This window comes from Trichogramma pretiosum, unplaced genomic scaffold, assembly GCF_000599845.2.
Source record: "Trichogramma pretiosum strain Unisexual culture from Peru unplaced genomic scaffold, Tpre_2.0 scaffold10, whole genome shotgun sequence".
Taxonomy (NCBI): domain Eukaryota; kingdom Metazoa; phylum Arthropoda; class Insecta; order Hymenoptera; family Trichogrammatidae; genus Trichogramma; species Trichogramma pretiosum.
In genome coordinates this window covers 814,507-830,311 of record NW_019641652.1, presented here as the reverse complement: position 1 = coordinate 830,311, position 15,805 = coordinate 814,507, and the positions used below count along the sequence as shown (strand labels likewise).

The following is a 15,805-nucleotide window of genomic DNA, read 5'->3' as shown; positions in this document are numbered from 1 at the left end:
CTCGCCGACGTCCTAGCGCAATATAATATATAATATATTATATAATATATATAATACGAACAATGTATACAAAGCTTCTCGCGCGGTCGTGCCGTGCCACGCGCGCGCTCGAGATTCGATTTTCCCATTTTCTTTTCGAGCTCTCTCTGGCGCTCATTTTTTTTCCTTCTTCTACTTTATGTATTTTTTTCTTCTTTCTTCCTCTCTTTTTTATTTTTTCCGTTCGCCCGGCGAGCGAGCGCTCAATTCTCTCCTCCTGGCTCTTGATATCGCTACGAGCGCGCGCGCGCGAGGAGCTTTAATATATAGGAATAGGTGTAGAGCTCGAGACTGCTTCTGTGCGGTCGTGTGCACTCATTGACGCGGAAAGTGTATATAGCAGCGGCACAACCGCACACAGAGGAATCGCGCGCGCGAAAAAATGTATATAAGTTTTCTTGCAAGCGAGTGAATCGCGGCGAGAAAGATCGCCGTCGTTGCCGACGCGACGCTACCGAATCAAATACTCGCTCGGGCGGCAGCGGCAAGATAAATGAAAGGAGAGAGAGAGAGAGTAAAAATTTTCTCGTCGCTGTCTATTCAACTGTTTAGAATGTATAAATATGAGTTACGTTAGCGCGTTTACTCGTTAACGCGCTAGAAATCATCAAAATTTTACGACATTTTGATCGATGACAATGTTTCTTGCACAAAATCATAATGACTGCATTACTGCGGACGAGCATAATCTCTTAGCTTAGACTTTTTAGTTTAGACATAAAGCTTAGACTTCTATTCAGTTAATTTCTCACCATATTCAGAGCTTGTGGGCATTCTGCACTTGGCAACACATAATAGAAGATATCAGAATATAATATAGCAGCTGTCATTATATAATTATTTTCACTTTACCACTTGCAGATTTACGGATATAGAGGCACTCGCCATCTAGCGGCGATGGCTCAAAGTTATATTATCGTATATAAAGTTGTTGAGAACTAATCTAAATTTTTCGAAATCATTAAAAATGCGCTTGATACTTTAAACATAGTTTTAATGTAAAAATCAATAATTATATATTTCAAAACATTTGAAATGGCCACTTTTTAGTCATCAAACCATCACTATAATTTGGAGCATTTCCATTGAAATATAATAATGTTAATTGATTCTTTCGTTTTTTTAATTCTCTTTTCTCTCTGTTCTCGATTGGTCGCAGACAAACTGAAAGCGGAAATAGCGATAAACGTACACTTGGACACGCTCAAGAGGGTCGAGATATTCCAGAACACGGAGGCTGGTTTTCTGTGCGAGCTGGTATTGAGGCTGCGCCCAGTGCTCTTTTCACCTGGCGACTACATATGCCGGAAAGGTAAGACGTATCTTCGATTTCTTTTCCTTTCTCTCTCTCTCTCTTTCCCTCGTATATTTTTTTTTCCTCCTCTTACTTCTTTCATACTGACAATGAAGAACAATCGAAATAGAGGCGAGTGAGAGAGAGAGAGAGAGATAGAAGCGCACGCGGTACTGCAGTAACAGCAGCGCACTTTTACGTGAGCTGAAAGCCAAAGCGTAAACCTGCCGAAAAGCTACTCTTTTCTTCTTCTTTCCTCTCTCTTTCTCTTCTTTTTTTTTATCTTCGAGTCTCAATATATACTTGCTCAACCTCTCTCATTCTTTTGCATTTTTCTTTATATCGTAATCTAGAAGCTCCTCTCTCGGTACTCTTTCCCTCCCTCTTACTTTCCTACTACACCAGCGATTTTTTGCCTCTCTCTCTCGATATTATACCGAGGCGAAGGCAGCACGAAGAGCTTTTGTCGTTCGATAATATATAAGACGTCAAAGAATTTCGCTTGGGCTCTCTCGTGGAGATCGGATACAGATGTGTATACGACTTGCAAAAATAAATATATGTACAGCCGTTTTCCCTCTGTGTGTACGTATCTATACGCGTGCGCGGATCATCTTATGCTCTTTCGCTCGTGCTGTACGTGCGCGGTGAGTAAGAGAAAAACATTTCCCTTTCGCCCTTCTCTTCTCTCCCTTTCTTTTCCTCTTGTTTTTGAGCTTTTTTATATATACGTATACATTTATATATGCGTTTTGCTAAAACGTCATATCTCCGGCCCTCTTTCTTTCTTCTCCTTCTTTTTTTATTATTTTACCGTAGCCCGAGTACAGACACTGAAACGTCTGTCCTAACCCCATTTTTAGCACCGGCAATTCTCCCATCCGTATATACGTGAAAGAGAAAACACATCTCGAGTCGACTTTTAAACGCGTCGCGTGCCCGCGAGGCTACAAGGGCACACTGCAGCAGCGCGTGCGAGATCCGAAACACACGCTCAACATGTATAATACATTTCGGCCACGGTGCACAGAGAGAGGGAGAGATAGCTCGCGGGATAAACATTGCTCTACTGTCGTTATATAATACGTCGTATACGTGTAACGTTTGGGTCACTACTTCATTTTTATTTCTCCTCTCGTACTACTTTACAATGATTTTTGATCTGCACGGATTACGTTATACGCATCGGTCGAGTCTGACTATTCGCTTGGCATTACTACTTGATTAGCTTGACGCTGCTGTCATCGCGCAGAGCTCTCGTATCCTATACGAATAGATTCGACAATCGGAACTCCGCGTGCGTCAGATATATATCTGTATGTACACTATCGGGCGCACGCAGCAGTAGTCCCTTTGTGCTCGCGCGAGAGTCGAAATGAAATTCTCCGGTGAATTCAGGCGCGTATAACTCGATACGCGTTCGAATGTATCATATACGCGGCGTGGTTGGGCGTTTGAGTGTGTGTGTACCATCGCCACCACCGCCATCGCCACGACGTCATAGAGAATCCACGAGTGCCTGAAATTCGCCGTCGCGTGTGTAATCCCAGCTCTCTCTGTCTCTCTCCAAATTAGACGCGCGCGCGCGTACAGACTAGCACATCATCAAGCGTATTAATACCGATCCGATCGGATCGCATATATTGTATTTACAATCGATAATCCGATTATCCATATATACATTTTTTGCTCTTCTTTTTTCTGTGCGCAGGCGAAGTCGGCAAGGAGATGTACATAGTGAATCGCGGCAGGCTGCAGGTGGTCGCCGACAACGGCAAGACCGTGCTCGCGACCCTCAAGGCCGGCTCGTACTTCGGCGAGATCAGCATACTCAATATGGGGACTGCAGGTAAAGAGTGCGGTAAATATTCCAAGAGCGAGATCCGAGAGCGATTTTAGACAAAAAAAAAAATTAAGAAAAAACACCATCCACGCAACCATCCACGCAACCGATTGCCGCCGCCGACCGCCGCCGCACGGAAAAGTGGGGGATTGCGAAGGGCGAGCTCGATACGTAGCGAGGGAGAGATAATAGCGGGCGTGATTATTATAACGGTGGCCATGTGCTTTTGATGAAATTTCATGTAAAAATTAATTTTTAAAATTATGCCCGAGCATCGCGCCGAGCAAGCGCCTCTCGTTTTGTTTATATCATCGATATAATAATCGTGCCCACCAAAAAACAGTAATAATGTGTGTGTATGCGCCTTGACTTTTTTTATCATATTTAATCGTTTTCTCAAAAAATTAATTTCTTTCTCTATTAAAATTAAATTGCAAAACAGTATATTAACGCCAATTTTAATAGCATTTGATATATTTTTTTTTTCTTATATATCGCTATGATCTACTTTGTATCAATATTAGAGACAATTTATACTTTTGCAAGCACCTTTTAATCTAACACTTTTATCAATCTCATTAATCCTTCATTTTTTGTCATTACTATTCAATCAATATTTTACATTACATAATATCTAGATATATCTCTTTCGTATTTTATTGTACAGTAATTATTCAATTTATATTATCAAGCTTATATACTTCACCTCGATTAATACGTTATTTATTACTAGTATGATCGATATATCACCCAATTTTGCTCGTTACGTCCTCATAATACTCGTTTAAGTATTTGCTTTATGATACCTCTGTGTACTTGAACAAAAAAAAAAAAAAANAGTTTGTACTTGAAAAAAAAAAAAAAAAAAAAATTAACAGCTTTTTCCATTGTGCCGTCCTGATGATGCGTTCAACGAACCCCCGCTGTGCGCCTCTCGAGCAATCTGCTATAAAAGAGAAGATTTCTTATCGAAGTTTTATTATTAGATTTCAAGTTAATAAAATTTCTGTACACTCGCTTACTCAGTAAAAATGCAAATCCCGATCTCCTTGTCTCGTTTTGATACACGTTTAATAATGATACATTTTGTTCCGTCTGTTTTCCCAACAGCTTGATTACTACTTTTTTATTAAATTTCTTTCTGCAATATGTTTCTATCGATAAATTAATTAGTACAATAAACGAAAAAAAAACTCACTCGAATAATTGATCTGCGCATGAAATTAATTGATTTCAACTCGAATCGAACATGCTTTCGCTCATACTTTTTATTTGCATGCCAAAAAAAAAGTCATCACAGTCAATTTTCATTCACCCAAAAAAAATGAAAAATCATCATCCATCGACCATTCATCGCTCATCACAAGTATCATTCATCGCGCTAAAGAATTCGATCGCCACTTCGATATACCGCGCGTTGCATTATGGTAAAAAAAAAAAAACATACACACACTGAAAAAAAGCTCCTCCCCCAAAAAATGATACATCCGATATATTTCACTCCGTCCGTACACGCGGTGAATATAATTAAATTTGTTTATCGAATTGTTCCTTTTTTCTTTTCATCGGGTAAAGTGGACGCAGGCCAATTACGCGTACAGCGTATACGTATTAAGTGCCGCAAAACCCGAGACGCGAGACGTTAGAATATAACATCTCTCTTCGTTCGCGTTCGCGTAGTTCTCCGCACGCGTATATAATACGAAGCCAAACCCCAAGTTTTCGCTTATACCACTACTACTACCACTACTACTACTCTACGCGCCGTCGGGGGAAATTAGCGGCTGCTCTTTCTGGGGCTATATATTAAGGTCTTGCGCGCTCGCTGGCAATTGAATTGGAAATACAACGTGCGCGTATAGATATATCGTGTATACATAGAATACGAGTGACGTACGCCAGTCGCTCGACTTTACTATATAAATTGCTCCGCGCGGCGGTACTCACACACGCACGATATATATAATACACACATACATGAATGTACACACGCTCACACAGACAGACACACATTCGTTATGTATACTGCAGTATTGTTTTATATCCGACTAAGAGATTGGGTTTCGCGGCTTGAATTTTCGGGAGGATTTTTTCGAAAACCCCCTCCGAAATCACCCGCAAAGCTCGACGAGAGATACGCTCTGGTGTATCTCATTTACATTTATATATGTGCGAGACCTGTAACGAAACACCCATGGCTTTTGCACTGCGGCTTTAACGCGAAGACACCTAATTTTTCCTTTATTTCTCTTCTCTTGCCTTTTGTTTTATTTAATTTTTTTCTTTTCGTTTTCGTTTTCGACGTGAAATTACCTGACTGGATTGCCGACAAACTCCTGCCCCGCTCTAAGCACCACGCGCGCGGCGGAATTGTCGAATAGAAATTGCCAGGCTCAAAAATCTATCTTCGGAAAAAAGCTCAGGGGAGAAAATCCAACGGGCAACACAAACAAATCCACCTTCCCCGAGATTTATACGGATTTTTCAGCCTGCAAAATTCTAGCTTTCGCGCGCAAAGCACAAGCTAGCAAGCAAAAAAGGAAAATTTAGACGGATTTCGGAGCTTGCGCGCGAGCACATACACGCATACACGCCTGCTTGAAATTCCAGACGCATGTTCAGGTGAAAATCTAGTCAGGTACATTTTATATATTTTTTTTACTTTTAAATATAGTCATCAGCCCGAAACTCGTTCTCGATCTTTTTTTTTTCCATTTTTTTACAACCGAAAAACTATCCATTTCGACCGATACGTCCGCTGCGGGTCTAATTGAAAAGCAAAACAAAACAAAAAAAAACTACTCGTTCTTCTTTTTTTCCTTCCTTCTCTTATCGTAGAAGCTATTGTCTCTCCGCTCTCTGTTCCATTTGTGCAGTTACACCGTCCAAATCCCTTATCGCCCATACGTATATATACCCTGTGTTCGACGCAAAAGCCCATTATTCGGGATCAATTAATTCAATTGCTCATTCCGCAAACACAAACGTAGCCTTGTCCTTTGTCAACATTAGAACGTATTGTGCCCACCCACCCAACCCACACACGATCGATCCTTTTATATATCTTGTATGCGCAGCCAAAAACTATACCCTGAATAAAAACCCGTCGATTACTTTAGTTATCTAAGTAAAATAAACATATATAGCCATGAAAATAAATTTAAAAAAAAAACATGTCTAACGAGCAGCGACGCGAAATCCTTCACGAGCATTGAAATTTATCGCGTGTGAAATCAAAGCTCGCGCGCGCGCGAGAGAGAGGTTGAAAATAAAAAAAAACACAGCATACGCTGCTTATACTGCCGCTCACTTATGTATGATAGTTTCGTTTCGGCTCGTGAGCAAGTGCAAAAAGGGCCCGGGCAATTGCGCTGCTCGTTCGGTACGTTTACACTTTTGACCTTTATACGTGTCTACTGCCACCATTAGCTTTGACTTTATGGTATTGCAATATAGTAGCTATTATACATAGTGCATAATACACAGGTGATTTCGTAATGTCTGCAAAAAAAAAGATGCACGGTACTACCCACATGAAAAATTCCTATTTGCTATTTACACGTAGCTTTTTCACGAACACGTCGTACTATTACTGCAACTACTACTACTACTACTACTGACACAGACACACAAAAAGTATGAGCCTCCTTCCTTTTATCTTGTCTCGCTCATGTATTACGTAATGTCCAAAAAAACTATTTCGACTCTCGAGTTCGTTTGAATCATGTATATTGTATATTATTGCTCACAACAATCTCTTATAATATAAACTCTGCTTTATAGTGTCGATTAGTCTTGTCTATTAAATTATGTATTGAATAAATGAATATTTAGAAGCGAGGGAAAAGTTTCCCTTACACCTACTTTTTTCTTCTTCTTTTTTTTTCAACGCGCACTTACCACCTATATTTCTCATTCTTTACTGACGTAGTCTCGACATCTATATGCATGGACAATAGCTATATATAGATAGAAACCTGTAAAAAAATATTTTGTTGCGTAGGGCATGCTCGTAACATGAAAAGTAATGGATCAGTACCTCTCAATTTATTATAAGATGCAAATATTCATGAGGAAATTAAACTTCTTTTTTTTTCCTTTCTTTTCGCGCACACTCGCTGCGTCAATGGCGCAGTTGAACGTGCAATTCAAAAGTAGAGAGTAAAAAATCAAGAATAGAAGCAATTTTCAAATTAAATTTCTTGAAAATATAATTTTCCGGAAAAAGCTAGTGTTCCATTATGTCGACGTTAAAAGTTTTTCATTCAATTTGCATAATACCTTTTGTACTTTATCTCTGAAGCATTAGATACATTTGAGAATCATAATTACGTAATGTAAATATGTGCCTATGTTTATTAATTCAAAAGTGCTTCCGAAGCTGCTTCCCGTGTGTTTCGGAAGCAAACGAGATAAAAATATTTATCTAAAAATTTCATTATTCAGTTTCGTATTTTAATCTGTTGCATCGTCGTACCGTTGCGAAACTCGACTCTTTACGAAAATTCATGTGATTTCTTGACTTATTCATGCAATCTACTTTTTCCACTTACATGTTAATAATTTTTGGAAACGTTGCGTATGCATAAGTAACCTTTTTTAAAAAATGCACATCTCCTCACCACCTATATTCTCTTTCGTATTTCAAACGTAATGAGTGTTCTTGATATTAAAATTTTTTCAGATTAAATTAATACAATTTCTCTTGTAATTATTAAAAAAAAAAAAAAAATTGTTCAAAAAAGTGTGTAATTTCTTCATGATGATTTTCTAGAAAATTCGCCAGAAGTTTTTATATTATGAAACATATGTGATAACATTGTACATTAAGCAAAAGTTCGATATGCCGCTGCGCTTGCGCTTGAAACGCGTGAGTCATTTTATTAAATAAAATATATGTATCTGGCCGCGTATGCTGAATTTCGACGGTAAAATTAATTCGCCAACTCCGAACGACGCATTAAATAATACAGTTGGCCTTTTATGATTCAGTTGTACACGAAAACGCTCCAAGTTTAAAACTCACATTTTCACCATAATACAGTTGAAAGAGCACGATATATATTATTGAATAGACGAATGTTAATAGAATAGAAAAATCATCCATTTGACGACAAAATATTGTGTACATTTTCACATTTATCAATTGCATTTTAAATCGTAATTCGCACTTAGGTTGTAGCACCGATGATGAATAAAAAAAAATAATAATAGTAGTTGAGAGGTACGATATGAACGAGCAAATTGAACGTAGAATTAATTAACAGAGTTGATATATTGTAAAGAACAGGTCGGGTGTTTTTGTTTGTTTTGTATGGACGAAAGTTATTGTAAATATAATTTAGATTAGTCCTGACGTACGTATTTTTTCAATTAAAAAATAGACATCGCAAAAACCCGTAGCCCACGACTAGTTTGACCGAAAATATAATTAATATACCACGACAAGCACAATTTCCATCTGAATTTCTCAATTTGAAACGTTAATTACCAGCTGCCGCACCCTCTCGACCCTGCGCCCCGGTAGTGAATTCGCTAAGAGAAAATTTTTTTTTGCTCTCTCGCTCTAGCTCGTGCCACTACTACTACTACTAGTGCCACATACAAAATATACTTACTCGGACGAATTTTTTTTTCTCCTCTTCTTCTTTCCCTGCTCCACTCTTCCCTATAACGCGCGCCATGCTCGTAACTTTCGATTACGGGCGTTCTCTCTCTCTCTCTCTCTCTTTCCTTCGTCCCGAGAGCGCTATATACTTCAAGCGTATCAGCGCTCGCAGCTATTAAAGTTTTTCCTCCCACGTGCCCCTCTGCCGCCTTTTACCGAAGAAAACATCGGCGAATGAGCTGTAATCGATAAAAAGAAGCCGCGCTGAGCCTACGTATACGGTTGAATATCTCACCGACTCTATGTAGCGCGGCAATTGCATAGAGTGCAGAGAGCGTTTTGTGTGACGTGGCAGAAATTGCAAGATTTTTCTTTAAATCCAACCATCCTCGATCGCCTTTGAAACCGCATTAGGCGAGAGGGAGAGTATTATTGTTGAAAATTTCAGATTTTACAGTTAATTGGATAAAATTAGACTGTTTTAGGGGTGTAAGGTAAATATAATTATTTGTATGTTACTTTTTTCGGAATACTTTGAGAGTATATAACTAGAGTAATTTTAGAACACTAGAGTATGAACAGAGTATAATATACGTAGTAAGTTTTCCCTGGACCCAAAAATCGTGATTATCAATTTTGATCTAAAAAAGTATAGGAAAATCCGTGAATATACTACACACACACGTAAACACCACAAATTCAACACAACAGAAACATTATTATACTACACAACAATTATTTTTATCGCTGTTTAATACATGAAAAATTGTGCTTCACATAAATTTATCTATAACGATTTGTAGATTTTTTTCGATCTCTTAAATAAAAACAGAAAAAAAAATGAAATGTTAATAATAAAAGTAAAAAAAAAAAAAAAGAAAGAAAAAAGAAAAAAAGAAACGCACCTTGAGCTCGAGCGAGCGGCTTTCGCGCTGAGGCCCCCAATAATAACCGATAAATCGCTAAATCGACGCAGGTAACCGGAGAACAGCCAGCGTCAGGTCGGTCGGCTACTCCGATCTCTTCGTGCTGAGCAAGAAGGACATGTGGGACGTGCTGAAGGAGTATCCGGCCGCGCGGGTCCGACTCGAGGCGATAGCCGTGAAGAGGCTCGAAAAGTACAAGAGGGCACCGCTGGAGAAGGGTGAGTGAACCTATATTCCTATCTCTCTCTAACACACACACGCACACATATATATATGTCATTTATATATAGAGAGAGCTCTGCCGCTTACTTTTTTTTTCTTCTCTATCTCTCTCTTTTTTCTGCTTCGTGTATGCTGCTGCTGCTACTGCTGCTGCTGCGAGAATCGTCGTCGTCGCCCAGACACGTCTTGCTTACTTTGTATTTTTCTTTTGTGCGCGTATGACTTCTCGAGTGTCACTCGTTTTTTCCCCTTTTTAACTCTTTTTCTTCTTCTTCTTCTTATTTTTTTCTGTCGTTTCTTTTATTGTACGAATTGTATTCTCTGTACAGTCGCTAAGATATATATCGCGTAAATTCATCGGCTAGTCCCCAACGCGTGGGCTACAATATATCGAGAGTGAGAGAAGGAGAGATAAGGAGAGTGAAAAGGCAAATATTTACCGGAAGCGAGAAATCACTCGAGACGATAACTAATAAAAGTTTTTGAGTAATCGTAAAACTTTCGGCCTCCCGAAACCACTTTGTAATCCTATATATCTAATGCTGCGCGCGCGTGCGAGTGTGCTTATATTATAATCTTCGTGAGTGCTGTGTATACGCGCCGAGATATTGTTCCTAGATCGCATGGCTCTCTGCGTTATATATATAAAATGCTATATCGGCCGGAGCACGAATGAGCGCGAGACAAAGTTTGCTTCTCGGCATTATACACGCGCGCCCGCGTACAGCACTCCGTAATCGAAGCGAGTAATATCAACGAGGAGTCGAGGCTGGGACCGAATCGATCGTCTTTTTGTTTTAAAATGATCGGAAAAAAATTTGGTTTTGTTTCTTCGGTTTTACCGATAGGATTAGAGTAATTTTCTAAAGTGATTATGACAAAGGAATTAAATTAAACTTTAATTCAAGACCAACAAAGTAAGCATTCGAGGATTACTTTGAAAGTTACATGCTAATAATAAATATTACTTATTTTTAAATTTTTTCGGAAATTTTAGTATCTCTGGGTTTTTTCTCAGAATTTAATTGTTTTAGGAGGAAGCTCTTTGTCAATGTGCATATAAATATTAGCGATAACCGTGAAAGGAGATAGGCCATTCACAAATGAATGAAAATTATCCACACATATAATATGAATTTATATGTTGTGCAGTGATACAACGTAATTGATCGGAAAAATGCAATATTTATGTAATATTTCAAAATCGAGGAATTATTGTAACATAATCCCTTTCGATCATTAGGTACATATAGACTGAATTGTTAATACTCACAGAACTTTTTATCGACCATTCGAACTGTTAGAATTTCCGCGTGTAAGGGAAGTATTTGAAGAGATCAGCGTGTAAAGTTTTGCAATAATTCTTGCTTCAAGATAAGGATTTTCTATGAGCTTACCGACAGGTAGTAGATACTAGAGAATTATTTATAATTTAGTTACTGTGAGAAAGGTGAGTAGAAGGTTTTTTAAAAAATTGATAACGGTTTAAAATATTTTATTGCTCTTCATTAAATTAAAAAAGTATTAATTACAAAAAAGATTTTTTACAATTACGTACAAAACTCATTTGATTGTACAATGTGCATGTTTTCATGGCGTCGAAATTTCTTCAGACTTATCTCACGATCTTGGAGTGTACTCCAAAATGTACTTTCAGAACGTGAGCTTTGAGGCGAGACTTGAATGAAAATGATTTTTGACAAATTTCGCAACCAAAGGGTTTTTTACCATAATGCACTGCATTCATGTGAGTTTTGAGATGATATATTTGACCAAATGACCTGTGACAAGTTTCACATTCGAATGGTTTTTTCCGACCATGAACTGAATCTGTGTGCCTGTTAAGATGACTCATACTTGCAAATAATCTGTGACAAATATTACATTCAAAAGGTTTGATACGATCGTGTACCGTTCTTATGTGTCTTCTGAGATCACCCTTGCGAACACATGATTTATGACAAATATCACACTCGAAGGCTTTGTTAAGAATATGTACTGCCTTAATGTGATGTTTTAAAGTTGCCTGGTGTCCAAATGCTTTGTGGCAAATCGCACACTCGGAGGATTTTATAAGCCTGTGAACTGAATCTATGTGTCTTTTCATGTCACGCCTGTTTGAAAATGGCTTGTGACAAATCTCACATTCGTGGAGTTTGATACGATCGTGTACTGCATTAACGTGAGTATTGAGGTTACATCTTTGTCCAAATGCTTTATGGCAAATATCACATTCAAAGGGTTTGCTCTGATTATGTATTACATTCAGATGTGTTTTAAGGTAACCATTGGTTGAAAATGATTTGTGACAAATTTCACACTCGAAGAGTTTGTTGCGATCATGTACTACAATCAGGTGATATTTTAGGCCATTTTTTGCTTTAAATGATTTGTTACATCTGTCACATTCAAAAAATTTGCTTCGATTGTGTACTGAATTTATGTGAATATAAAGATTAAATTTTTTTCCAAATGTTTTATGACAAATGTCACATTTGAAGAGCTTGCCGCTATCATGCATCTCTTTTGAATGAATTTGGAGTTTTTTACAGAAATATGATTCATTGCATGCTTCAGACTCATACGAACTAATGCTTTTATCTATCGCATTGATATGATTTTTTAGACTAACTTTTGCTGTATATAATTTTCGACATATTTGTGATTGCAATGATGATTTTTGTTCAACAATTTTTGCAAACACATTTAACTTCTCATATTCGGATAGTTTCAAACTTCCGTTTACTTCAAATTGACAATGATTATTGTAATTATATCCCTTTTTAATCAAAATTATTAGACTTTTTTCGTCCATGTAATTAATTGAATTTTCCTTTTCTTTTTTCTTATTAGGTTCAGAGCTTTTATACTCTGAATTGCAAATGTTTGTCGATAAAGACTTCATTTCAGATGCAGTTTTAATATCCTTGCACTCAAAAACAATGAAGATATTATCTTTTATGTTATTGGTTTTATTTTCCTTTTCTATTTTCACAATCGGTTCAAAATTTTTACAGTTCGACTTGCAAACGGTTGTCGATAAAAAAGTTGGTTCAAGTTTAACTTTTTTGCACTTTAAACCAATGGCTATATTTTTATTTAAGGCATTGGTCTGATTTTCGTCTTTTATTTTCACAAATGGTTCAAAATTTTGATCGTTAGACTTGCAAACGGTTTTCGATAAAGATGTTGGCTCAAGTTTAACTTTTTTGCACTCTAAACCAATGGCTATATTTTTATTTAAGTCATTGGTCTGATTTTCGTTTTCTTTTTTCACGATAGGTTCAGTTCTTTTATGCTCAAACTTGCAAATGGCTGTTGATAAAGAATTTGGTTCTAGTTTAACGTTTTTGCACTCTAATTCAATGACTATATTATTATTCAATTCATTGGTCTGAATTTCGTCTTCTTTTTTCACAATCAGTTCAGAGCTTTTATACTCAAACTTGCAAATAGTTGTTGATAAAAAATTTGGTTCTAGTTTAACATTTTTGCACTCTAAATCAATGACTATATTTTTATTCAAGTCATTGGTCTGATTTTCGTTTTCTTTCTTCACAATAGGTTCTGAGCTTTTATACTCAGACTTGCAAATGGTTGTTGATAAAGTGGTCGGTTCAATTTTAATATTTTTGTACCCTAAATCAACTATATTTTTATTCAAGTCATTGATTTGATTTTGGTCTTCTTTCTTTAGAATAGGTTCTGAGCTTTTATGCTCAAACTTGCAAATGGTTGTTGATGAAGATGACGGTTGAACCTCAACACTTTTGCACTCAAAGTCAATAAATATTTTTTCATTTATATCATATATTTGATTCTCATTTTCTATTTTCACAATCGATGGACTACTTTGATACTCAGTTTTACAGACGATTGTTGATAGAGAAGTCAGTTCGGGTTTAACGTCTCTGCACTTTGAATCAATGAATATTTTATCATCTAACTGTTTCTGCAACGACATAACCTCGTTTATAACATTTCCCTAAAATTAAAATTTTATAATAGTTTTATATCGTAGAAATTCAGAACATAAATGAAATAATTAAACTCACCGATGATTGAAAAAACGTTAATGTTTCAACGTTTTTAACTTCGAAATCAAAGTCAACCGAATGAAAAATATTATCGTCACCTACATCTTGCCAAGTATTGTTCGATTCTTCCTTCACCCTTCATAAAAATAAACTTTGATAAAGCAATCGCTTAAAAAAATACAATTTTATGCACAAAAAGTAATAATACCTCACTTGGTCCTCTCTACTTTCCATTAATCGATTGATGATAGATAATCATTTACACGATACACGCTGAGAAAATATTAGAGGTTGTATGACTCGAGTAGCTAACACTGTATCTCGATTTCAGGTAGAGGTCTATACTTTTCTACTTGTATTATCTGCAAAAACTCTTCGCTAGTGACTGAACGCATTATTAGCAAATTAGCGAAGAGACTAAACGCAATTGTAATAGCTCCTTGGCGATATTTCCCCCTCCATCGTCGACTAGTTTTACGCAGTCGGCCCTCGCCAGACATTAAAATAACACCGAAATCGTGATGAGAAATTGCATTGATGCAGGCGCACAATTTCCTCTTCATACTTGCGATGTATGCGGGGACTTGAAAAAAGTCTTCTCAATCGTGAATTATGCTCCATTATTTTTACTTGCTCTTATTTTTACTTGCAGAGTTAACGTTGTTTAATTCTTTTGGCTTCATTCTTATAAAAAAGAAAAAAGAGTCTCGATTGGTTGAGTATTTTTGTAATTATTGAGGTTTTTTCACTTATTTCTTTCAGTTTTTTTCACGGTTAAAGTACTTTTTAAATTATTTAAACAATGATTTTGAATGAATTGCAGCTACGATTTATTTTAAAATCAAAAGCATATAGGCGTTCTTTTTTCTCTGGATTAGATTTATTTTCCGCAATACTTGAGCAGTTATTTTATGAAAGAAAAGGACTTAAGCTTCAGCTGATGAATAAAAACGCTAAGATTACTGAAAGAACACGAGGGTTTAGAGCGAGTTAAAAAATGAGTTATCAACTCGAAACTAGAATTAAAAAAAGGGTTAAAAAAATTAATATACCATTTGTAGCTTAATTTTTATTCCTTACCAATCACTGCTCAAGTCGATAAATTTTCATTTAACAGAAATTATTAAGATAATGTTTTATTCAATTAGTAATTTATCGAATTGATCTTTTGGTCAACGTATTAGCAGCATTACATAAACTCGAGATTTAACCATTACATTAAATAGGGCGCGCAGTACTCACCGCGAGGAGTACTCGGTAGATTTATACGTATTAATCAACGCATTTGTACAATTCGCGCCTCCGCTTGTAACTCCGGCGCCTCGTTCTCCTCCTATACACATATAGCCCTTTCTTCGGCACCATTATAAATACATGCCCGCAGCAGCAGTGGCAGCAGCGGCAGCTTCTCGCGTAATCGCTGCAAATCCCTAATAATAATGCAAGACTCCACCGGCGCACTGATAATTTTCGTTTTACCTTCGCCTATGCTCTCTCGGTCTTCCGTACAATTTCTCTTTAACTCTGCGCCCATCTCTCGTTTATACTCTCACCCTCTCTCTATCTATCTATCTATGCGGCTCTGCGGAGCGAGTGCATATTATACATTATACATGTATGTACGTGGATGTGTACTTATATACGTACGAGGCATTAGAGAGAATTAAAAGCTCTTTGCGTCGGTGTCTCGCGCGAGCGTCACTGAACGATGTATATACGTATATGCGCGCACATATATATAACACAGATTGGCAAAAGAGCCTCGCGTGTAGGGCACAGGTAGGTATATACAGCACTAGACTCTCTCTCTCTCTCTCTCTCTCTCTCTCTTAGTTA

The 15,805-nt window shown here is 37.2% G+C and overlaps 2 protein-coding genes across 3 annotated transcripts in view; one reads left to right on the top strand and one right to left on the bottom strand.

The window, feature by feature from the left end:
* Positions 1-15,805, top strand: part of LOC106656392 (potassium/sodium hyperpolarization-activated cyclic nucleotide-gated channel 1-like) — a 93,044-nt gene that overhangs the window by 71,998 nt on the left and 5,241 nt on the right. The window contains exons 8-10 of the mRNA XM_014377343.2: positions 1,199-1,351; positions 3,045-3,194; positions 9,761-9,928. Coding sequence (XP_014232829.1) covers positions 1,199-1,351; positions 3,045-3,194; positions 9,761-9,928 — 471 coding nt within the window. The remainder of the gene's footprint in view (positions 1-1,198; positions 1,352-3,044; positions 3,195-9,760; positions 9,929-15,805) is intronic.
* Positions 11,419-14,279, bottom strand: LOC106656447 (zinc finger protein 62-like). 2 transcript variants are annotated; one of them, XM_014377426.2, is made up of 3 exons: positions 14,178-14,279; positions 13,988-14,105; positions 11,419-13,917 (listed from the first exon to the last, which is right to left on the bottom strand). In XM_014377426.2, exons 1-3 carry the CDS (start codon positions 14,201-14,203, stop codon positions 11,548-11,550), a joined length of 2,514 nt encoding a protein of 837 aa, XP_014232912.1. In that variant the 5' UTR covers positions 14,204-14,279; the 3' UTR covers positions 11,419-11,547. The 2 variants fall into 2 exon arrangements, with proteins under 2 accessions (XP_014232912.1, XP_014232914.1); XM_014377428.2 differs by having other exon boundaries at positions 11,419-13,884.

Bases quoted from the DNA above. Each gene is read 5' to 3' on its own strand.
- LOC106656447 (XM_014377426.2), bottom strand. From the start codon at position 14,203: ATGGAAAGTAGAGAGGACCAAGTGAG. The intron at 14,106-14,177 runs GTATTATTACTT...ATTTTTATGAAG, and splicing joins AGTAGAGAGGACCAAGTGAG to GGTGAAGGAAGAATCGAACA. The intron at 13,918-13,987 runs GTGAGTTTAATT...TTTTAATTTTAG, and splicing joins TAACGTTTTTTCAATCATCG to GGAAATGTTATAAACGAGGT.